The 24,934-nt window shown below is 43.2% G+C and overlaps 1 protein-coding gene across 1 annotated transcript in view; it reads left to right on the top strand.

The window, feature by feature from the left end:
- The window catches only part of LOC109939029 (phospholipase C, gamma 1), a 149,389-nt gene that overhangs the window by 57,394 nt on the left and 67,061 nt on the right, over positions 1 to 24,934 (top strand). The window contains exons 7-13 of the mRNA XM_048608540.1: positions 1,258 to 1,280; positions 2,942 to 3,014; positions 3,933 to 4,034; positions 11,620 to 11,738; positions 16,865 to 16,950; positions 19,813 to 19,933; positions 23,971 to 24,139. Of these exons, the coding sequence (XP_048464497.1) occupies positions 1,258 to 1,280; positions 2,942 to 3,014; positions 3,933 to 4,034; positions 11,620 to 11,738; positions 16,865 to 16,950; positions 19,813 to 19,933; positions 23,971 to 24,139 (693 nt within the window). The remainder of the gene's footprint in view (positions 1 to 1,257; positions 1,281 to 2,941; positions 3,015 to 3,932; positions 4,035 to 11,619; positions 11,739 to 16,864; positions 16,951 to 19,812; positions 19,934 to 23,970; positions 24,140 to 24,934) is intronic.

Raw genomic sequence — 24,934 nt, 5'->3', positions numbered from 1 at the left:
TTTCAATATAGGATTGATTTGGTGTAAGCTGAGGGAGTGCTGCACTGTCTGAGGTGCAGCCTTGCAGATGACATGAAACCAGGGCCTGGTATCTCCCTATAAGTGGGCATAAAAGGCTGTGTAGCACTCTTTCAAAGAAAGAATTCTCCCTGTTACTTTGAACCAGAGATGACTCTCAACTGACAACACTAAAATTGATTATTGGGCAGGATTTACACCTTTGACTCCGATGTTGGGATCATTTGTGGGTCCTGACTCCATCAGCGTCAGGCGCAAGCCATGATTTTGTGATGAGCATCCAGAGGGTGCTCTCACTGTACAATTGAAGACGGTGGTGGGAGGGGGATTGAGGGAGAGAGCTTGGGAAGCCAGAGCACTGACAAGTTGGGGACATAACTCCCTGCTTTCTTCAAATGGCCACAGCTGTAGGCCCACCATTGGAGAGAAGGAGCCATTCTGTAGGGCAGCTTGTGACCGTGGCTGTGGATAAGCAGGTATGGTGGCAGCAAGGAGAAGGCCAGTGGTCACCCCTTCCCTATCAGCAGGCATTTGCCATGCTCCAAGATGACCAAGTGGGGCCCTTCATTGTCCACAGTTGACATTTTCATTATGTTAATGAGCTGCCATTGCTTACAGACACACAACCTTCATCAGGCCTGACCTCCCTGTTTAAAAATAGCGCAGACGCAGAAAGGTGCCAGCAAACCTGCACATAGGCTGCCACCAGGAATTCCTAGCTCTGCCCTCCTCTATTCCTACCTCCAACGTTCACCAATTGAAACTTATCCATTCACTTATCCTGTTGGGAGCTTGCTGTGTGTGAATTAGCCACCCTATTTCCTGTTTCATGGTAGGGGCTGCACTTCAGCGAAATTTGTTTGCTGCAAAACCCATCCTGAGATTATGAAAGGGCTTCAGTAAAAATTCCTTTTTAAATAAAACCAGGCCAAGGGAGAGAGGATAAGAAATTGAAATGAAACCCTGCTCTTGGCTGGCTAAATTGGCAATGTTATTGTGTTGGGATTCAGCACCTCAAATGGTTTCCTGGGAGTGGGGTGAGAGGAGTTGGTGTCAAGGATAAAAGAAAAGGGGAATTGCTCAGCAGAAGGTCATCAATACGAGTATCCTTGATGCAGTATGCACTCTGGACTTTTGCGCGTTGCCACCAGTGTGCATTAAGGCCGGGGAGTGCTTTATTTTGTGTGCGTTTGTGTAAGAAGCATTTCTCTGATTTTATTTTCTTCTTCCCTTCCCCAGATGGAGGTTCACTTTCTTCAAAAGTAAGTGGAGAATGCCACCTGTAACCAGTTGGGGCAAAGTGCTACTTTAAAGGGCTTTCCAGATCACCAGTTACTTGGGTTATTTTCGTGTTAAATGTTGTAATCACCACCATTTAGAATGAGTGCATTAGTCTCAACATGTTTTGCCCACGATTGGCAGTAAAATAAAAAATTCTTCCTCTGCCCAAAATATGGAGAAGTATTTCCATACTGTACCTATGTCTGATCTGGGTGGCTTGCTTTGCTGGCCTGGAGGTCAAAGGGCATAACTCTGAAACTGTAAACTGTTACACCGAGACGTTAATCAGAGAACATTGTCTAGCCTACCATGTTCCTATAGGATACTGTGCTTCATTGCTCAAGACACCCACTCCTGGTGATTGGCACTTGTCACTCTCACAGATCTTCAACAGAATAGCAAATAAAAAAAAATAAAAAATAGCTAAGCTGCTCAGCTCCTGGCATCAATAGTTAATCAGTCCTTAGAGAGACGCAAGAAGCCCAATGATGACTGTGCAATAGCCAAGAACTTCAGAACAAGAGTTCGAAACGTTCAAAATGACTCGAAACGTTAACTCTGCTTTCTCTCCACAGATGCTGCCAGACCTACTGAATTTCTCCAGCAATTTCTGTTTTTGTTTCAGATCTGCAGAATCCACAATTGTTTGTTTTATTTGTGGGTATATTAGATAAAATGACCAAAAACCTGGTCTGAGGTAGGTTTTAAGATGTGATGTAGGAGAGGAAAGTAAGGTAGAGAAGCAGAGAGGCGTAGGAAAAGTATTCCGAAGCCCGGGACTTAAGCACCTGGAGGCAGTTGTAATTGGGAATGTCCACCTTCCAGAATTCGAGGAGTGCAGATATGTCAGAGGGTTGTAGAGATAACAGCGATAGAGACGGGTGAGAACATAAAGGGATTTGAAAGCGAGGATGAGAATTTTAAAATTAAAACATTGCTTAACTGGGAGCCAATGTAAGTCAGTGAGGATGGGGGAGGATGGGGAATGGGACTTGGCGCAAAATAAGAAATGGGCAGCAAACTTTTAGGTGACTTTGAATTCCGAGAAGGTAGATTGTGGGACACGGGCTATAAACATACTGGAACAGCCAAGTCGAGAGGTAACAAAGCAGTTAATGCCAAGCTGCATCACCTCACCCATTGGTTTGACCAACTTGCCTAGTGCAGCCAGCTCGGGGGTCAAACTGCTCACATAATCACCATGTTGTTCTGCTGGAGTGTCTATAAACAATAGAAATTGCAGGTTCCAGTGCTGCTCCTGGTCTGTGCCCCCAACCAGATAAGGCCCAGGATCCTCATTATTGGGTCCTCATGTACCTCCAAATCCTTGCCCTCCATCCCAGGCCCCAGGCTGAACCACTCTAGAGTCGTGATCATTTTTAATCAACTGAGGCAAACAGCAATGATCCTTCAATCACTCTGTCAAAGGCATTGGTCAAAGAGATTGATAATTTCCATGTCATTGAAAACGTTAACTCTGTTTGCTGTCTCCACAGATGCTGCCAGAGCTGCTGAATTTCTCCAATGTTTTCAATGCCTGTTTCTCAGATTGTCAGCATCCACAGTATTTTGCTTTGATTGAAGTGATTTTTCAGCTGCTTCTGGCTTTTCCAAATTAACTTGTGATGTTTCCATTCCACAGGAGCTGTGAGAGGCCTGAACTCAGCCAAGTCTCACTGCAAGATTTCCAGCATTTCCTGCTGGAATATCAGAAGGTGAGTGGGATAAACCTTCTCGCAGGGTAAAAAACAGCCATGCACTATCTAGTTGGTGCCTGCCATCACCACATACTTTCCAAATTTAATAGAGCAAAGATTCTCCCTTCGGGTTTTTCAGTTAGCACTAAACTATTTTCTTTCTCTTTCAACCAAGTTGTTCTTCTGAGCAGGAGGGAAGGCTGGCAATGTGCATCTTAAAATAAGAAAATGGGGAAGATAGTGGTAATGTCACTGGGCTAGTAATCCAGAGGTTAATACTGTCCTTGTGTAACCTTGAGGCTAATTCCCTGGGGGATTCAAGTATCGTCACACCAGTTGGTGCAATTTAAATTAAAATTTGCAAAAAAAATCTGGAATTGAAATCTAGTTCCACCGACCATGAAACTGAATGCCATAAAAATCCACCTGGTTCACTAATGACCTTGAGGGAGGGAGATCTGCCACTCTTACCTGGTCTAGCCTATGTGGGACCCACAGTGACGTGATTGACTCTTAACTACTGTGGAGCAGGAGGTGGGACAGACAACAAACACTGGCCTTATCAGCAACACCCACATCCCATGAAAAATTTTAAAGAAATGAAAAACTGGCCAAGGTGGGCAGCTGACTGGCAAATATTTGATGTTAGCGTATTGGAACAGCACTCCTGCTGTTTACAGATTCTGTGCTGAGTGAAAAAGATCAGTGCCAACCTGGAAACTAATAAGTGAGATTGTTGTCTACCATACATTTGTAGGAAAATTCAATCATAGCGCTCAGTACTCATTGTTCTATTTCAGAACAGTTATTGTAGCCTTTGATACTGCCTCAGTGATCACTCAGTTTTTTTTTGACTTAAATGTTCTTTAACATGGGATTTAAGTGGTGATATATCACTCCTGTGCACTGCTGATGTTCTGTTTTTTTGGTGTCTAGGAATTGTGGGCGACAAATATACACCAAGTGAGAGAGTTCATGTTCAGTTACCTTAGCGATCCACTCCGCGAGATTGACGATCCATTTTTCTACCTCGATGAGGTAAGATTACCTCCAACTGTGAAGCACATCCTATTAGTTGTGGGCTTCAGCCATTCAGCTTCACCATGAAGTAACAATGAGACAACGGGATGCCCAGTATCTATGCTGTAAGCAGGAAGGAAGGAAGAAAAAAAATGAAAAGCTTGCATTTATATAGCACCTTTAATGACCATAGAAAATCCCAAAGTACTTGTTGAAAAGTACTTTTGAAGTGCCAAGCAGCCATATTAATAAAGTGGTTAGAAAAGCAGATGCTGGGAATTCTGAGATGGCGAGTAACTCACTTCCTGACACTTCAAAAGCTTGTCTGCCATCTCTAGAGCACATGCCCAGAGTGTGATGGAATACTCCACAAGTGTGCGAGTGCATGCAGCTCCAAGAACATTCAAGAAGCTTGATAGCATCCAAAGCAGAGCAGCCCACTTGGTCAGCACTCATTCGGTCTCGCCACCACCAATGCCTAGTAGCAGCCGTGTGTACCATCTCCAAGATGCACTACAGAAACTCACCAAAGCTCCTTATACCACACCTTCCAAACCTACAGACCTCTATCAACTAGAAGCCAGCAGATTTACATCTGCAAGTTCCCCTCCAAGCCACTTACCATCCAGCCTTGGAAATATATTACTTCGGTGTCATTGGGTCAAAATCCTGAACAGTCTACCTAACAGACTGTACCTATACAACAGGGAATGCAGCAGTTCAAGAAGGCAGTTCACCACCAGCTTCTCAAGGGTGATTCACTCCACATGATATCAAGAAACGTTTGGAGACACTGGACACTGCAAAGGCTTTGGGCCCTGGCAACGTTCCGGCAAAAGTACTGAAGACTTGTGCTCCAGAACTTGCCGCTCCCCTAGCCAAGCCGTTCCAATACAGTTATGACAGTGGCATCTATCTGACACTGTAGAAAATTGCCCAGGTATATCATGCACACAAAAAGCAGGACAATCCAACCCGGCCAATTACTGCCCCATCAGCCTACTCTCAATCATCAGTAAAGTGATGGAAGGTGTCAGTAACAGCGCTATCAAGCAACACCTGCTCAGCAATAACCTGCTCAGTGACACCCAGTTTAGATTCCACTAGGGCCACTCAGCTCCTGACCTCATTACAGCCTTGGTCCAAATATAGACAAAAGAGCTGATTTTGATTTCATTTGATTTATTATTGTCACATGTACTGAAATACAGTGAAAAGCATTGTTTTGCATACTAACCAGACAAATCATACTTTACGTAAGTATATCAGGGTGATAGAACAGAATGCAGATTATAGTGTTACAGTTAGAGAAGTTGCATAGAAAGATCAACTCTAATATAGGAGGCGTCCATTCAAAAGTCTGATAATTGCAGGGAAGAAGCTATTCATAAATCTCTTCGTAGATGTTTTCAAACCTTAATATCTTCTGCCCAATGAAAGAGGGTGTAAGAGAGTATAGACGGGGTGGGAAATGTCTTTGATGATGTTGGCTGCTTTCCTGAGGCAGCAGGAAGTGTGGACAGAGCCAATAGTTGGAAGGCTGGTTTTCATGATGGACTGGGCTGTGTTCACAATTCTCTGTAGTTTCTTGCTGTCATGGGCAGAGCGATTTCCATACCAAGAAATGATGCTTCTGAATAGGATGCTTAGTCTTCTGAGAGAGTAGAGGCATTGGTGTTGACTGTAGCCTCAACGTGAATTGGCCAGGAAAGATTTTTGGTGACTTTTTATTCCTAGGAACGTGCAGTTCTCAACCACTCCACCTTAGCACCATTGATACAGACATGGGTGTGTCCTCCTGAAGTCAATGACTAGCTCCTTTTTGCTGACATTGGTAGAGAGATTGTTGTCTTTGCATCATGCCTCTAAGCTCTCTGTCTCTTTCCTGTGCTCTGTCTCATCATTGTTTGAGATCTGAACCACTACGGTGGTGTCATCAGCAAATGGGGTTAGAGCTGAATTCTAGAGGTGATGTGAGTGACAACTCTTGACGTTAAGGCAGCTTTTGACCGTGGCATCAAGGAGCCCTAGCAAAACTGGAATTAATGATTATCAGGGGGCAAACTCTCCGCTGGTTGGAGTAATACCTAGCACATAGGAAGATGATTGTGGTTATTAGAGGTCAGTCACCTAAGCTCCCAGGCATCTCTGCAGGAGTTCCCAGGGTAGTGTTCCAGGCCAAACCATCTATAGCTGCTTCATCAATGACCTTCCCTCCATCATAAGGTCAGAATTGGGGATGTTCGCTCATGATTACACAATGTTCAGCACCATTTGTGACTCCTCAGATACTGAAGCAGTCCATATTCAAATGCAACAAGACCTGGGCTTGTGCTGACAGGTGGCAAGTAACACTGACACCACACAAATGCCCAGTCTACGACCATCTCCAATAAGAGACAACCTAAACACCGTCTCTTGACATTCAATAATGTTACCATCACTGAATCCTCCACTATCAACATCCTTAAGATTACCATTTACCAGAAACTCAACTGGACTTGTCACATAAATACAGTGGCGACAAGAGCAGTTCAGAGGCTAGGAATACTGCAGCGAGTAACTCACCTCCTGACTCCTCAAAGCCTGTCCACCATTTACAAGGCACAAGTCAGGAGTGTGATGGAATACTCCCCACTTGCCTGGATGAGTGCAGCTCCAACAACACTCAAGAAGCTTGACACCATCCAGGACAAAGCAGCCCGCTTGATTGGCACTACACCCACAACCATCCACTCCCTCCACCACCGACGCTCAATAGCAGCGGTGTGTACTAGCCACAAGATTGACTGCCGAAATTCACCGAAGATCCTCAGACAGCACCTACCAAACCCACAACAACTTCCATCTAGAAGGACAAGGGCAGCAGATACATGGGAACACCACCATCTGCAAGTTCCCTTCCAAGTCACTCAGCATCTTGACTTAGAAATGTATTGCCATTCCTTCATTGCCACTGGGTCAAAATTCTAGAATTCCCTCCTAACAGCATTGTGGATCATCCAGAGCATGTAGACTGCAGCAGTTCAAGAAATCAGCTCACCATCACCTTCTCAAGGGCAACTAGGTACGGGCAGTAAAATGCTGGCCAGCCACAATGCCCATGTCCTACAAGTGAAGAAAAGAAATTACGGATGGACAATAAAAGCTGATGTAGTCAGTGATACCCTCATTCTAAGAACAATAAATTACAAATGTCACTTTTGTGAACTTTAGACATAGAGCACTCGGCGCACAGCAATAAACCATCAAAAATAATGCCACAACTACCACATGATGTGTTTTTATGTTATTCATTGAGGGATAAATATTGGTCAGAACACTGCCAATAAGATGTCTGCTAAGTTTTGAGAGAGTGCATTTACATACATGAGGCAATTGGAGTCTTGGTTTAATGTCTCAACCAAAAGATAGTACCTTTGAAAGTGCAGCAAGTCCATCAGTAGTGCGCTACCATTTTGAGTTCTGTGCTCACGTCCTAGGGTTACATCTTGGGTGTGCTGCCCAAATCTGCTAAATTGGCAAAACTCAGCTTGGTGTTTAAGATGCTATTCGATGCTCCAGCAAGATTTGCCACCTTTGCAAGAATAAGGATCGAAAAAAATCAGATAAGCACTGATTTGTACATCGACAATACGTAGCACCATTGTATGGAAACCATATCATAAAGCAGTGGGCATAGTCTTCGTAGCCTAAGTTTTCAATCACAGTGGTTGCAGCCAAGTTCTCTCTATATTCAGTTGTTATCTCTGCTATGATTAATGATTCTTAAACTTTTTTGGCTGCAGGAGCCTTTTTGATTGGACTAATGTCAGATCTGCATCTAAATAAGAATCATAGAATTGTTACACGGCAGAAGGAGGTAATTTGGCCTGTCATCCTTGTACTAGCTCTCTGAATGAGCATCTCAGTTAGTGCCATTCTTCTGACTTCTCTCCCTAACCCTACACATTCTTCTTTTCCAAGTAACCATCTAATTCTCTTTGGAATACATCTATCATATATGGCTGCAGAGGCCAAATCGCTGATTATATTTAAGAAAGAAATAGATTTTGACTCACTGAAGGCATCAAGGAGTATGGGGAGGGAACAGGAGTATGGCACTGAGATAGAGGATCAACCATGATCATATTGAATGGGAAAGCAGCCTTAAGGGGCCAAATGGCCTAATCCTGGTCCAATTTTCTATGTTTATAAGAACCTGCCTCCACCACACTCTTAGGCAGAGAATTCCAGACTCTAAGCGCTTGTTTTCTGAAAATGCTTTTCCTCATATCACTTCTGCATGTTTTACTAGTTACTTTAAATACATGCCCTCTCATTCCCTGTCCTTTTGCAAGTGGGAACAATTTCTCCCTATCTACTTTGTCCAGATCTCTTGTGATTTTGGAAACTGAAATCAAATTTCTTCTCAGTCTTCTCTTCTCCGAAAAAAGAAACCCGACTTCTCTCATCTATTTTCAAAACGGAAGTTTCTCAACGGAGCCGTTCTTGTATAAGTCTCTTTTACACTTCTCTCCAATGTCTTCATATCTTTCCTAAAGTGTGGAGCCCAGAACTATATATGATAATCCAGCTGAAGCCAAACTAGTGTCTAACATAACCACCTTGCTGTTGTACTGTACAAATGGATACTGTATGCTTTGTTAACTGCTCTCTCAACCTGTCCTTCCATCTTTAATGAATTACACATGTGCGCATCCAAGGTCCCTCTGCTGTAGTGCCCCCTTTAGAGTTGTTCTTTTTTTTTTTATTGCCTCTCCATGGTCTTCTTACTAAAGTACATCACCTCATACTTTCCTGCATTGAACTTCATCTACCATCTATCTACCCCACTCCTCCAACTTGTCAAAATCCTTATGACAACACAATATGGAGCTGGAGGAACACAGCAGGCCAGGCAGCATCAGAGGAGCAGGAAAGTTGACGTTTCGGTCGGAACCCTTCTTCTTCATTTTCTGAAAAAGGGTCCCTACCCGAAACGTCAACTTTCTGCCTGGCCTGCTGTGTTCCTCCAGCTCCAGACTGTGTTGTCCCTGACTCCAGCATCTGCAGTTCTTGCTATCCCAAAATCCTTATGACGTTTCTTAATGTCCTTCTCATAGATTACAGTAATTCCAAGTTTTCCCTTGTACACCAAGGTCTAAATCAGTATTTTATATCAGATAAAGCAAGTATGTCAACACTGACCTCTGGAGAACTCCAGTTCCAACTTCCTGCAACCTGAAAATTATCCATTAACCATTGCTGTCTGTTTCCTATCACTCAGCCAGTTTTGTCTCCATGTTGCTAATGTCTCCTTTATTTCATGATCTCTAATTTTCTCACAATTTTATTGTGGAGCAGTGTATCCAAACCTTTCTGGAAGTTGCATGTATACCACATCAACAACATTGCTCACATCGATTCTCTTTGTTGCCTTTTCAAAAAAAGCCAGCAATTTAGTTAAGTATGATTTTCCCTTAAGAAATCTATAATGGCTGCCTTTAACTAGCCCACATTCATCCCACTGAAAACTAATTCTATCCTGAAATTATTGTTTCCAGAAATTTCCACCATGGTAGTTAAACTGGTGAGTCTACAGTAGCTTTTTTTGAACAAGGGTTAATGTTTGTAATTCTCCAGTCTTCTGCCCTGACTCTAAGGAAGACTGAAAAATTATAGGCAGTCCTTCCACAATTTCCACTCCCAATTCCCTCAGTATCTGGCCCTGGTACCTTGACAACTTTAATTCAGACAGCCTATCCAATTCCTCCTCCTTCTCACTTATAAACACTCTTAGCAACTGGATTTCTTCCTCTTTCACATGGCCTGGGTACCTTCTACCTCCTTGCTAAATACAGATGCAAAGGGTTCATTTAGTACTGGCCATGCCTTTGGAGACAGGGTCAAAAAGGGGATTTACACCTAAACTTCCTATTACGGCTCTTTTACTATATATGTGCCTATAGAAGATTTTGGGGCTCCCTCTTACGTTACCTGCCAAGTCTTTTTTCTTACTCCCTCTTTCCTTCTCTTATTTGTTTTTTCACACCATAACTTTGATTTCTTTTATACTTCATAACTATGATATATTTACCAAAAAAACATTTTATCAATCTCAGCCTTTGGTAAATTCCAATTGATTCAGCATCCCCAGCACCTGGGTGAGAGAATTCCAGAAGTCCCTACTGTCTGCTGTGGATTGGAATACTATTCCACAAAGCATACGGCTCAGTTAATATACAATAACATTGTGGTTATGTTACTGGCCTATTAATCCTCAGGCCTAGACTCATGCACTGGAGACAAGTGTTCAAAGTCCACAAAAGCAGCTGAGGAACATAAATTCAAATAGACTGATGTGGAATGAAGAGCTAGTCTCAGAAATAGGTAGAACTGCCTGCTGTGTTCATCCAGCTCTACACCTTGTTATCTCAGATTCTCCAGCTAGTCTCAGAAATAGGTAGAACTGCCGATGCTGGAGAATCTGAGATAACAAGGTGTAGAGCTGGATGAACACAGCAGGCCAAGCAGCATCAGAGGAGCAGGAAAGCTGATGTTTCGAGTCTAGACCTTCATTTTCTGAAGAAGGGTCTAGACCCGAAAAGTCAGCTTTCCTGCTCCTCTGATGCTGCTTGGCCTGCAGTGTTCATCCAGCTCTACACCTTGTTATCTCAGCTAGTCTCAGAAACCGTGACCCTGACTGGTGTAAGAACCTTCCTGTTTCAATAAAACCCTTGAGGTGATGAAGTTCACTATCCTTACCTGCTGTGACTTGCATGTGACTCAAGACTCATTGCAATGTGGTTGACTCTGACTCTTTGAAATGGCCACAACAGAAGCAAAAAGCTACGGATCTTGGAAATCTAGAATAATAACAAAAAATGCTGAAAATGCTAGCAGGTCAGGCAGCACCTGTACCGAGAGGAGCAGTTAATGTGCACAGATTGATCAGAACTGATCTGATGAAAGGTCATCAGCCTGAAAGCTTACCCTCTGTCTCCAGAGATGCTGCTAGACTTGCTGATTATTGACAGCATTTTCTGCGTTTATCGTCGTCACAATCACTCAGTTGTATTCAAGATAGCAGCTCACCATCATCGTTTCAGTAGTAATAAATGCCAACCTTGTCAGTGATAGCCACATCCTGTGAAGGAACAAAGAAATGTGATACAACCTACATAAGTGATTTTACATTTCTTGCTTTAGTCTATGTGGAAATCAGGTCATCTACAGCAAACAACTCCTCAACTGTTGGTAAATACTTCAGCATGCTATCAAGCAAGGAACAAAGGGGGCACTCATAACTAAATGGGAGAGAGGGCTATGGTTAACACAAGACATAGCTCAGGAGGTTTCTGGAGAGGTTTTTAAAATGGGAAGTAGGTATACGCTAATGCGAGGGGAAGCAGTGAATGTGACTATGTAACTGCAGCTCAAGTGTTATATCCATTTTACTGTATGGGGGCTCAGTAAAGTGGTGAGAATGGTGCTGAGGCTCCTTACTAAATCCAATTGTAACCTTGTTGGGGTGTTAAAATGAGATTGGGGTGTGGAGGTTGGGCATGCTTCTGTTGTTGCTGCTTGAAACCTTTGACTGTTTATCCCCTTGTCCTTTCAGTTCCTGACTTTCCTGTTTTCCAAAGAAAACTCCATTTGGGATTCGAGGTTTGATCAGGTCTTCCCAGAAGAGATGAGCAACCCCCTATCTCATTACTGGATCTCATCATCTCATAACACGTGAGTAATCACTACTAAATGGACAGCCATGAGCAGTCTCCACTCCTTATGTATCAAATCTCTTTAAAGCACATTGCCAGGTTTCCAGTGGAAGTTTAAGGAACTTTGTCCATAGCCTGCATTTTAATCAATGCCTTGACTTTAGAATAGATTTTCTGAGTTCTGAACTTTGTTCTAGAGGTCTTATAGCCCAGTGAGTAGCATCCCTGTCCATGAGCCAGTGCTCTGGACTGAACCCCTATTCCAGGAGTTAAGCCTTAAGAGAGTGTGTTCATAACTAGATAAGTAAATTAGCAACAAAAACAAAGTTTTTACCTTATTACCACATTGCCTGCCATTACACACTCCCTGTTGTTAGTCACTAACAGTCCCCATTAACAACTATTCACCCTCCGAGCCTGATCATTAGCAACTCCTTTGTCTGTCCAACTGTCTTTCTCTCTCTTTGGGCTCTATCCTATCGTTTACTCCCTACCCCACCCACCTCCCTGTTTTCTGCATGTAAATTGACGTTTTCCCAGCCACCAGGTTCTGAGGAAGGGTCACCAGACCTGAAACGTTAACTCTGTTTTTTCCTTCACAGATGCTGCCAGACCTGCTGAGCTTTCCCAGCAACTTTGTTTTTGTTCCTGATTCACAGCATCCACAGTTCTTTTGGTTTTTATAACTAAATTAGCAACCTGTAAATCCTTCCAATTTGCATATGGCATGTGGTAAGAAACCATTGACAATTGTTGGCAAAACCAATCTGGTTCACTAATGTCCTTTAGGGAATGAAACTGCCCTCATTACAGCAAAGTGGTTGACTTAACGTCCATCTGGGATGGGCAATAAATGGTGGCTATCTAGCAACACCCTCATCCCATAAATGAATTAAAAAACGTTCCTGCAAAGGGACAGCAGATAAAAGGCAGATTGGGCTTTGCTATATAAGACCACGTAGGCCAGATACAGGCAAGTTTGTGCCTGTGGACCTGCACCTTCAGAAGGGAGAGGAGGGGGCTAACCTGGAACCTTTCTCCTATTTCTTGATGGGGAAGGGCACAGTCTAGTTCCGGGTGAAGTCTGGCTGGAGTAACAGTGCTAAGCATATGCATTGTCTGCCTTGTGCCGTAAGATACAGGACAGCCTCTTAGCCTAAAATTTTTTCTAATTGTCAATGGTTTCATCATTAGAGTCTTAATTCCAGATTTTTATTGAAATCAAATTCCACCATCTATCAATGACAGGATTTGAACCTGGGTTCCCAGAACATTATCTGGGTCACCAGCAATAATACCATTGTCTCCCTAATAAAAACATAAGTAGCTGGTTAGTGATTGAGAGTGGGGAATTCCTAGACAACTTAAATTCTCTCCCTAGCCCAGACAACAATTAACTACCTAACCAGTTGAGAGCAACTAACTCCACATAGAATATGAATCACATTGCCAATATCTGTAATATCTTTTGCTAAAAGATTCTATACACAAAACTCCTGGAAGAACAACCATGCTGAAACCAAGTGGCCAGTTCAGAGCTAACTAGGGAGTATGTGTTGCTGTATAAGAGGTTAATCATCTGCCAGGCTATTTTGCGATTTGTCATTGCACAAGGTGCTGGCTAGACTGACATTTATTGCAACTGCCTCATTGTCCCAGAGAAAGTGGTGGTGAGCTACTTTCTGGAATTAGTAGAGTCATTCAGGTGTAGGGACAGCAACAGCACTGTTAGGGAGGGAATTCAAGGATTTTGACCCAGCGACGCTGGCGGAATGATGATATAGTTCCAAATCAGAATGGTGTATGACTTGGAGGGCAACTTTCAGATGGTCCTGTTCCATTGCATCTGCTGCCCTTGTCCTTCTATATGATAGAGGTTGAGCACCTGGATGGTGTTGTTGAAGGAGCCTGGGTGAGTTACTGCATTGCATCTTGTAAATGGTACAAACTGCTGACATTTTGTGTCAATGGTGCGGTGGACAAAGTGCCAATCAAATAGGCTGCTTTGTCCTGAATGGTGTAGAGCTTTTTGAGTGTTGTAGGAGCTACCCTTATCCAGGGAAATGGAGCATATACTATTTCACTCAGAGATAGCAAGAACTGCAGATCCTGGTGTAGGAGATAATACAGTGTGGGGCTGGAGAAACACAGCAGGCCAGACAGCATCCTGACTCAAAACATCAATTTTCCTGCTCCTCTGATGCTGCCTGGCCTGCTGTGTTCCTCCAGCTCCACACTGTATACTATGTCACTCCTGTTTCGTGCTTTGTAGATGGTGGACAGGCATTGTGGAAACAGGAGGTGAGCTATTCAAAATTCCCCGCATTTGTAGGCATGATATTTATATGTTTGGTCCAGTTCAGATTTTGGTCAATGATAATCCACCAAGACGTTGATAGTGGGGAATTCAGTGATGGTAATGCCATTGAATGCTGTGGAGAGATTCATAGAATAGAATCCCTACAGTGTAGAAACAGGCCCTTCGGCCCAACAAGTCCACACCGAACCTCAGAGCATCCCACCCAGACCATCCCCCTATAACCCACCTCATCTACACATCCCTATGGGCAATTTAGCATGGCCAATTCACCTAACCTGCACATCTTTGGACTGTTGGATGTTTAGATTGTCTCATGTTGGACATAGTCACACTGCCTGGCACATATATGGCAACAATGTTACTTATCATTTATCAACCCAAGCCTGAATATTGTCCCGGTCCTACTGGATTTGGAAATGGACTGCTTCAAATTCTGAGGAATTGTGAATGGTGCTGAACGTTGCGCAATCATCATTGAACACCTCTGCTTTTGACCTTATGGTAGAGAGAAGGGACTTGTTGAATTGCTCAAGATGTTTGAATCATCACTTGCAGTGATGTTCTGGGAGTAAGATAATTAACTTCAAATGACCACAACCATCCTCCTTTGCGCTAGGAATGACTCCAGGCTGCAGTTTCCACCCGATTCCTATTGACCCGAGTTCTGCTAGGGCTGCTTGATATTGTACTTGGTCAAATGCAACCTTGATGTCAAGGGCAGTCATTTTCACCTCCCTTTTGGAGCTCAGCTGTTTTGTCTCCATGCTTGGACCAATCTGTAATGCGGTCAAGAGCTGAGTGACCCCAGTGAAAGCTGAACTGAGCATCAGTGAACAAGTTATTCCTGAAAGTTGTGAGGAGCATACTGTATGAAACAAACCCTGCACCTGTTGCTGCCACTTTCAGTATCGCTGACAGAGAGAGTGCTGTAAACAGGAAGTTATGTGACATAGCTGTGGGTGGAAAGGTGATATGAAGAAGCTCTTTGAACTGTACATCTGGAGCAGCAAAAGGGAAGGATGTTATTCTACCAAACGGCTTACACTGTAATGAGGTTCCTGTCACTTTTCAAGGCATAGGAAATAATAGGAGTAGGCCATTTGACCCTTCAGATTATTCTGCTATCAATAAGACCATGCTAGACTTCCATCTCAACTACACCTTACTGTCCTATCCTTATATCCTTTAATTTCCTCATTGACCAAAAATCTGGTCTCCTTTTAAATTTACTCAACAATTGAGCAACTACAGCTCTGGAAACCAAGTGCTGGAAAGTGCGATTGGTGTGGATAGGTTAGTGCAGATTCAGTGGACCAAAGGGTCTCTTCTGTACTCTATAACTACTGCTGCTTTCAACTCTCTTTATCCCTCTACAGATGCTCCCTGTGTTTCTCCAGCATTTTCTGCTTGTCATTTCAAATGCGGTTTTCAATTTCTCTCCCAAATTCATATATTTTCTTTTTGGAAAAAAAAACTTACAACAAGCTGTCACATTTCACTGCCCATCTGTACCTATGATTATCATAACAGCATTATCACCACATAGACTGCAGTGGTTCAAGAAGGCCGCTCACCACCACCATTTCAGTGCAACTGGGAATGGGTGTGGGTAATAAATGCTGGCCATGCTAGTGTCACTCCCATCCTCCCAATCAAACAATTGTATTTAGGCAAAGTGGCCTGAACATCAGTGTCCTCAATGTCTTTTACCTCGACATGATTAGACACCATTCCACAAATAGGATTTAGAATGAATAAACTACAAGACAGCCCAACTTTATTCAACTTATAGATAGCATACAAATGCTTGAGAATTCAATAAACTCAACATGACAACCCGATTTTAATACAAAATACAAGGGATAGTAGACATTTCAGTTCTAATCCATAAATGAAGGAGACCTGCATTTCACAGCATATTGTGATTATTTATCTACTCATACTTGTGCAATTCCTTTTATTATTTTATGTTTAATTTTATCTCTAATGGTTATCAAAAAATGATGGATTATGATTAATAGCTTTATTTGTACTGTCATCACAATTCAACACCGGACCCCATGATTAATTTTCAATAAACCAATTATCTGTCTAAACAAATGATCTATATTAACAGTGTAACACTACACTGCACTGAGACATTTCTGTGTGGTGCATGTGATGTGTTCTGACCAGCTGTATTCATGATGTAATGGTGTTTACAGTACAGGGTAGAATTTTGTCTGGGCATTGATGAGAACAGGTCGTGATTATATAGTTGGTTATAGTAAATAAAGTCACCATAGTTCCAGATGGCTGCCCTTTCATTAGAGAGAGAGAGATGACTACTGGTGGTTTAAGCTGACGGTCACCATCCTTCAGATGAGTGGAGAAGGAAGGACCTATATGGTAACCTCAGCCAGTGCAGGAATTGAACTTATGCTGTTGGCATCACAAACTAGCTGTCCAGCCAACAGAGCTAACCAATCCCCCTCCATCAGTAGCAGCTGAATGTTACTGACTGCAGTGGAACTGAATCCAGGTGCTACAGCTGACACACAGTTGATCCAAGATCGACCATTTGGCTTTACGGCCGGAGGTGGTTTTCTTTCACAATGTCCGAACTGAGTCGCAGAACCTGGCAGAGCCAAGGTCATGGACAGTTTCAGTCTCTGTGATGAATGCATGTGCTGCCCAAAAAAATGTTGTGAATAATGTGCTATTTCACATTGGCCGTGTTGCTCAATCAATCCACTACTTGTGAAACAGTTACTCCTTTATGTCAACGGTGTTTCTGCTTGGCTGTCTGTGCAATGTGTCTGTAAGTCTTGCTATCTCTGTTGCAGCTACCTAACAGGGGATCAGTTCTCCAGCGAATCCTCACTGGAAGCCTATGCTCGCTGCCTAAGAATGGGATGCCGGTGTATTGAATGTAAGCAAATCAGTATGTCTTCCTGTGAGCTGTTAGAGTTACATTATCCAGCAACGTAAACCATTGAGTAGATATAAGGTGCAGCACAGAGATGGATGAGGAGATTGTAATGGTTGGGCACATTTTCTGTTCTGCTTGGAAATATCAATCTGAACTCCGCCTGAACCAACAGGTCGATAATATCATTTTAGTGCTGATGTAAAAGATCTTGAGCAGTTGTAATTGTTTTATAATGAAAATCAGCTTCCTGAAAGCATAAGAATTCAGCCCACCCTAATAGCACAAAGAAAATGTTTCGGATGGCAGACAGATTTTTCACAAATTTCTAATCAACCTGTTCAGAGATGCTACGACACACCTCTAGAGCACATGGGATTTGAACCCATGGCCTCTGGGCTCTGAGGTACACTATTGCTGCTCCACAAGCACCAAGAACTAAAGTTTCTTTTACCACCATCGAATCACCCACGTTTCTAATTAAAAGAACAATTTACAAGCACAGCCCATCAGGGGCAGTGCAACTATACCAAAAGTGAGAGGGAAGGGTGGAGGAAGAGGGAGGGGACTAAAGTAAAATGGAGTTGGACGGAAAAATAAGGCTGCGTACCCATTGCGGTGGCCACTTACCTCCAAAAGCTTTGAGGATATTAGTGGACACCACATGCTCCATCAGAGGATTCCTGGGCGCAAACATGGCCTTGGAAGAAGGGCAGGCAGTCAGGAACTATGATGCCCTCCACAGCCCACTGCCTGGACCTATTGATGGCTACTTTTGCCAGGCCCAGGAGCAGACCCTCAAGGAGATCCTCCAAAATACCCACCTTTCTCTACACCCTGTATCCAACCAAAGAGCATGAGGTTGAAGTGCAGAGAAGTCAACTCTTAAATACAAGTGCCTATTGAACATCAACAGCTCCAGAGTTGATTGGAAGCTGATCTGTCTGAGTCTTAATGCAACCTGCATTTCTAACTCTGGCATCAAACACTTGATTTCTGTGGTCTGGCCTCTTATCAAAGGGACATGTCTATAGTGAGTGGTGGCTGCCCGAATATTTCACAGTATTGGATCTAAAAAGCGGAATTAAAGAAAGACTTTTGTGAGAAACTCACAACTTAAAGTTATAAAAACAGAAAATGCTGCAAATGCACAGCATATCAGGCAGTACTACTGGAGGTCGTAAAACAGAGCTAATATTTCAAGTCAGTCACCTTTAGACAGAACTATTTTTTGCCTCCTGGGGATACAGACTTACGCTCAGTCGCTGAGCTCTAGCCAGCACTTCATCAGAATAACTGTATGTGCTTTTATTTAAAGATTCATTTAAGGGTTGAGGGTGTTGCAGGCTAGGTTAGCATTTATTACTCATTCCAAGGGCAGTTTAAGAGTCAACCACACTGCTGTGACTCTGGAGTAACATGTAGGCCAGATGGGATGGCATTTTCCTTCCCTAAAGGACATTAACAAACCAAATGGGCTTTTCCTAACAATTGATAATGGGATTCACAGTCATCATTAGACTCTTGATTCCAGATTTTTATTGAATTCAGATTCCACCATCTTCCATGGTAGGATTTAAACCCAGGTCCCCAGGACATTAGAGATAGTAAGAACTGCCGATGCTGGAGTCAGAGATAACACAGTGTGGAGCTGGAGGAACACAGCAGGCCAGGCAGCATCAGAGGAGCAGGAAGGTTGACGTTTCAGGTCGGGACCCACTTTTCTGAAGAAAGGTCCTGATCCGAAATGTCACTTTTCCTGCTCCTCTGATGCTTCCTAGCCAGCTGTGTTCCTCCAGCTCCACACTGTGTTATCCCCAGGACATTACTTGGGTCTCTGGAAAATAGTCTAGCAATAGGAGCACTAGGCCATTACCTCCCCGCCTGCATGGGGCCTGAGTCAGCCATAAGACCATGAGAAACAGGAACAGGAATAATCCACACGAGCCTGCTCTGTCTTTCGATCGGATCATGGCTGAGATGACGTTTCTCACATCCATTTTCCTGCCCTGTCATCATAATCCTTGATTCCCCGATTGATCAAGAATCTATCAACCTCAGCCTTAAATATACACAACGACTATGTCCCCACAGTCCTCTGTGGCAAGGAGTTCCAAAGACTCTCAACCTCTGAGAGAAGAAACGAAAACAAAGTTGCTCGAAAAGCTCAGCAGGTCTGGCAGCATCTGTGGAGGAGAAAACAGAGTTAACGTTTCGGGTCCGGTGACCCTTCCTCAGGTGCTGCCAGACCTGCTGAGCTTTTCCAGCAACTTTGTTTTTGTTCCTGATTTACAGCATCCGCAGTTCTTTTGGTTTTTATCTGAGAAGAAATCCCTCCTCATCACAGTCTTAAATTGATGCCCCTTTATTTTGACCCTGGAGGACAATGATTTGAGCCTGAACTGACCTTCCATTGATGGCCGCAGTGTCTAATACAGGCCCTTCAGTAAGGGATCAGGAGCAACCACTTCTCATCCTGCATTTCCCACTTCTGTCTGGATGTCTGTTGGTCCCAGCGTAGTGAACATCTGACAACAACAAAGTTCTGCCTCAGTTGGTAACTGTGGCAAAATAGATGGATGATATGACTTGGGGAGCACATCTGAATATGGAGCTTTTGGATGAAGCAGTGGACAGCAGTTGGCATTCCATTTGGAGTCAGAGCTTACAGGAGAGGTGGTAGTCATGGTAAAGGGGTTGTTATGTCAAAATAAACTGAAGATACCATTAAAAAATGAGTAATTTAGGAGAGATATAGATGGACAGAGTGATTAATGTGATCAACAGTGTGAATGAGTTAACTCAGCACAATTTGATTGGATCATATTTATAAAAGTATTGAACGAATTATGACATCTCTTACAGTGGATTGCTGGGACGGACCTGAGGGAATGCCAGTTATTTACCATGGTCACACTCTGACTTCAAAAATCAAGTTTAATGATGTTCTGACCACAATCAAGGAACATGCTTTTGTGACTTCAGAGTAAGTCTATTTTTTGTTATCATGATAACCCCTGTGTGTTGTCCATTTTGAATATAAGCAGAAGAACCCAAGCAGCAACATATTACATCAGCCAGTCTGTCCATTTGGAGTGAATAGTGTTCTGTTGCATTGTATGCACTGGTTAAAGCAGTAAAAATCTGACACCATTTTAAACGATTGCATTCCCTTTTCCTTTCTTCATGGTGATTTACTGTCATAGAATTGAAGTATGATTACAGAACAGAAAGAGGGTATTCAGCCTATCGCTTCGACTAGCTCTCTGCAAGAGCAACTCATATAGTCCCACTCCCCTCCCTTTCACACTAACCCTGGAGATTTTTCCACTTCAGATAATGTTTCAATTCTCTTTGAAAGCCACAATTGTCATTTCCAGTAAAGCCAATAAAGTAGTAAGCTTTGAAGATGATGTAGTAGACTGGAAATCAGAGTTGGATTGAACTGTGCAGTACTCTGCTCAGATGGCACCTCGAGAATGCTAAGTCCCAGTCAGTGAGACACAGTGGAGACTTTGAAGACCTGAATGGGATTCTTTATTGATTCTTTGTTGGGAAATAGACCTCACTGATAAGGCCAGTATTGCTTTTCATCCTGAATTACTTTGGTTTGTTCAAGGAAATACCATTGCCAGGTAATTTCAGAGGGTGGCTAAAGGTAAACAACGTTACTGTGGGTCTGGAGTCACATGTAGGCCAGACCAGCTAAGGACAGTACATTTCCTTTACTAAAGTCATAGAATCCCTACAATGCAGAAAGAGGCTGTCCAGACTATCACGTCTGCACCAGCCTTCAGAAGGGCATCCAACCCAAACCCAGCCCTCGAACCCTGCATTTCTTATGGTTAATCTACCTAGTCCACATGTCCCTGGACACTGCAGTTAATTTAGCATGGCCAATGCATCTAACCTGTACATCTTTGGACTGTGGGAGGAAACCCTAGCACCCAGCAGAAACCCACACAGACACAGGGGAAACGTGCAAACTCCACACAGATTGTCACCCAAGGCTGGAATCGAACCTGGGTCCCTGGTGCTGTGAGGCAGCAGTGCTAACCACTGAGCTGCCATGTCATCCTAAGGGAATCAGCGAACTGGAAAAGTTTTCATGACAATTGACGATATTTTCTTGACGCAATTACTAAGACTAGCATTGTATTTCAGGTTTATTGATTAATTTTAAAATTCCACCAACTGGCATGGTTTCAAACCCATGGTGCAAGAGAATTATCTGGGTCCTGAGACTACTAGCTTAGTGATTTTATCACTATTCCACTATCAGTTCCACAGACAAATCTGAGTGGTGACCCAATAAAGGACATAAACATTATGGAAGAGTTTGATTTAGAATTGGTGTTCTCACTTATGGGGAAGTTCAAAAACCAGAGGCCACAAGAGATAAGATAGCCACTAATGCGCCCAGTATATAATTCAGGAGTAAAAACCTAAGTAGTTTCAATATGGAACTCACTACCACAAGGAATAATTAAGGTGAATAGAATAGATACATTTAAGTTTAAAGTTAAAGAAACACCTGAGTAAGAAAGCAATTGCTGATGAAGAAGGACAGATGACGGTTTGTGTAGAATTGTAACACCAGTACGAACCATTAGGGCTGAATGTCCTTTTTTTAAGTTGTACATTCTATATAAATTGATGTAAGATGGATGCCCAGCTTGGGGATAGGCTTAATGTAGAAAAGATGGGGAATCCTGAACTGTTAAGTCTAGTTGTCTAAGAAGAGTTTGGATGGTAGCATTTAAGAAAATAAAAGCACTGAAACGATAGATGTCAACAAATATTTTAAGCAGAGGACAATGGCCACAGATTAGAAAGGCACACCTATGGCTAATACTGGAATATTTGTTGTCGCAACATAGAGGGATTTACACTAGGAGTAGGAAGTTTCAGCACCCTGGGGTGGGCAGGCAGGAGTTGGGGTGCATAATATTGGGCACCAGGATTTCGGTGCCGTGTAGTTGCCTATACTCCCATCTGCAATTTTACCACAGGTATGACAGTCATCAGGTAGTCCACTCACCTCTGAACTAATTGGGTTCATAAACAGCTAATTCATGGCCATGTACTAGTCTCCTTCAACCATCATTGGGATTTTATCCACTGTAGGGGTGACCACCAGCAAGTTTCAAGCCTGTCAGATGAAAACCCCATCTGAAGTGCCACCCAGTCCCTCCCCGCTCCTCCTCACCATTATCCCGGTGAGACCCTGGACTCACTTCAGTCTCCAGTTCACATTACTGAACACCTTCCCTGGTGATTGTTGCAGAATCAGCAAAGGCCACTGCTCCTTGTGATGTTTCTGGGACAAGGCAACTGCCAGAAATTTGATGGAGGCCGGGGTGGAGCTGCCTCAAGTGGACTTGGCTCTGACTGTTACACTGGATAGTAGAGCAGACAGCTCATGCTCAGATTAAAATTCAATTCTGGCAGTGAGCTTGCATTTAGAGGATTAGAGACAACAATCCTAATTGCTGGACTCCAACAACATGTTTTAGCTGACTATTATTTCCTGTATCATAAGAAGCTGGGCATGATATTGTGGTATTAGGGAATCCAGCAGATATTTATTACAGCTAATAATTGTATACAAACTTTACATTCATGGGCACCTAAGTGTCTGGGCTAACATTATGCTATTAGATTAAAAAGAGCAGTATACTTCTGGTAGAATTTCATGCTTCAAGTGATAGAATCATAGAGTTTTATAGCGCGGAAACAGACCCTTTGGTCCAACTCTCCCATGCCGACCAGATATCGTAAATCAATCTAGTCCCATTTGCCAGCATTTGACATATATCTCTCCAAACCCTTCCTATTCACGTACTCATCTGGATGCCTTTTAAATGTTGTAATTGTACCAGCCTCCGCCACTTTGTCTGGCAGCTCATTCCATACACGCACCACTCTCTGCATGAAAAAGTTGCCCCCTAGGTCCCTTTTAAATCCTCCCCCTCTCACCTTAAACCTATGCCCTGTAGTTTTGGTCTCCTCCACCCTGGGAAAAAGAACTTGGCTATTCGCCCTATCCATGTCCCTCATGATTTTGTAAACCTCTATAAGGTCACCCCTCAGCCTCCAGCACTCCAGAGAAGATAGCCCCAGCCTGTCCCTAAAGCTCAGACCCGCCAAGCTTGGCAACATCCTTGTAACTCTTTTCAGAGCCCCTTCAAATTTAACAACATCTTTCCTACAGCAGGTAGACCAGAATTGAATGCAGCATTCCAAAAGTGGCCTAACCAATGTCCTGTGCAGCTGCAACATGGCCTCCCATCTCCTAGACTCATTGCACTGACCAATAAAGGCAACATATCAAACACCTTCTTCACCACCACACAGCATCCCAAATCCTATGAGCTTGGGATAAGACAGAGTCTGAGACCTTTATACCTTCAGGTCACATGTAATCATGCTGTGGTGACATCATGAGCATGTCTCTTGAAAGTATACTGACAACGTGACTATAAGATGTAAAAGAAAAGATCGTGAAATCACTTAACATTCAGTTGGATGCGGCGATGGAGAGACTTTCTGGATGGATGAGGATGATGTGTCACATGTTTTTACTCACCCCTGTTGTGAAAAGTATATATAGAGAAGCATTAGTCAAAGCCTTGACACTAATGAGTGTTTACTGCACTCAGGCAAAAGAGATAAATGGCACAAAAAGATTGCGTACATTTGTTAAAAAACTAGTTCTACATTATGCCCAGCTGAAGTTCCTTGGCTTGCTTTAAAGACCAGCTAAACTTGTGTAGATCGGATTTTACAGTTGGGTCAGAGTTTGACATTGTTTGGCTGATGCGTTGCGAGTGCTGGATAGATGAGTTTAACAGCTATGTTCAAACAGCTCGGTAAAAACATTAGCAGATGCAGGAGTGTGAAATTTAGCTTAGGATAAGGCAGCATTCACTGATCTGAGCTGGCTAGAGATGTTGCAATCTACCTGAGTTCATGTGTGCCAGCTCTTTGAAATTTACCCTAGTGCTGTGGATTGTTTGGCAGGTATCCTGTTATTCTGTCCATCGAAGATCACTGTAGTATCGTTCAACAGCGAAATATGGCTAATGTCTTCAAGAAGGTGTTTGCTGATATGCTGCTGACCAAACCAGTTGACATCACTGCAGACGGGCTTCCCTCACCGAATCAATTGAGGAGAAAATTCCTGATTAAGGTCAGTCATTGCCATTAATGTCAGCTCCTTGGTTTGCTTAATGTTCTCAAGGAAGAAGAAACAGTTTTTTAAAATCTTACTCTTTCCTCCAGTTAAGATGTGTCAAACTGGCTGATACTTCATATTTATAGTATTGTTAGGGCATTTAGAACTGAAAGTACTGGGTGTTTTAATATAGGATAGCAATTTATTGTCACGTGTATTTTTACAAAAAAAAATACAGAGAAGTTTTTTAAGCCACCATACCATGGTGCCTAAATTAATTACAGAAGTCATAAATAAAAAGGAAAGATAGTACACGTTCATCGTAGTTCAATTAACGGCTCCTGGGTTGGGATACGCTGGAAAATTGAGCTGAAACCACTGTGCAGGGCTGGGCCCAGTCCACATCGGGACGAGATCTCCACCCCGGGACTAAACCTCCACTCTGGGCCGCTGGAAGATCCAGAGGAGCCTCCAAAGCAAGGACGAGACCTCCATGCCGGGACTAGACCTTCACACTTTGGACAAGACTGCCACACCAGGCCAAGATCGCCCCTCCCTTGACAAGACTGCCACATCGGTAGACCGTGCTGCCAGACGCCAGACCATTCAAGGCCACTGGAAGCAGCCTCTTTGCTAGGCCTGGGCAGGGAGAAGTCATTACAAGAAGGTAAGGTACCATAATAAATGGAAACATGAAAAAAATGTACAGAAAGAAAAAATAAGAGAAGCAGACGGTCTACATGAGCTCCAGGCTGAGGACCCCACACGTTGTGCTGCTACTCTGCTGCCATCTTGGACGTAAGCTCAGGA

Source organism: Rhincodon typus, chromosome 19 (genome assembly GCF_021869965.1).
Source record: "Rhincodon typus isolate 14 chromosome 19, sRhiTyp1.1, whole genome shotgun sequence".
NCBI lineage: Eukaryota > Metazoa > Chordata > Chondrichthyes > Orectolobiformes > Rhincodontidae > Rhincodon > Rhincodon typus.
The sequence above is the reverse complement of the archived record's forward strand: the minus strand, read 5'-3'. Positions and strand labels throughout refer to the sequence as shown.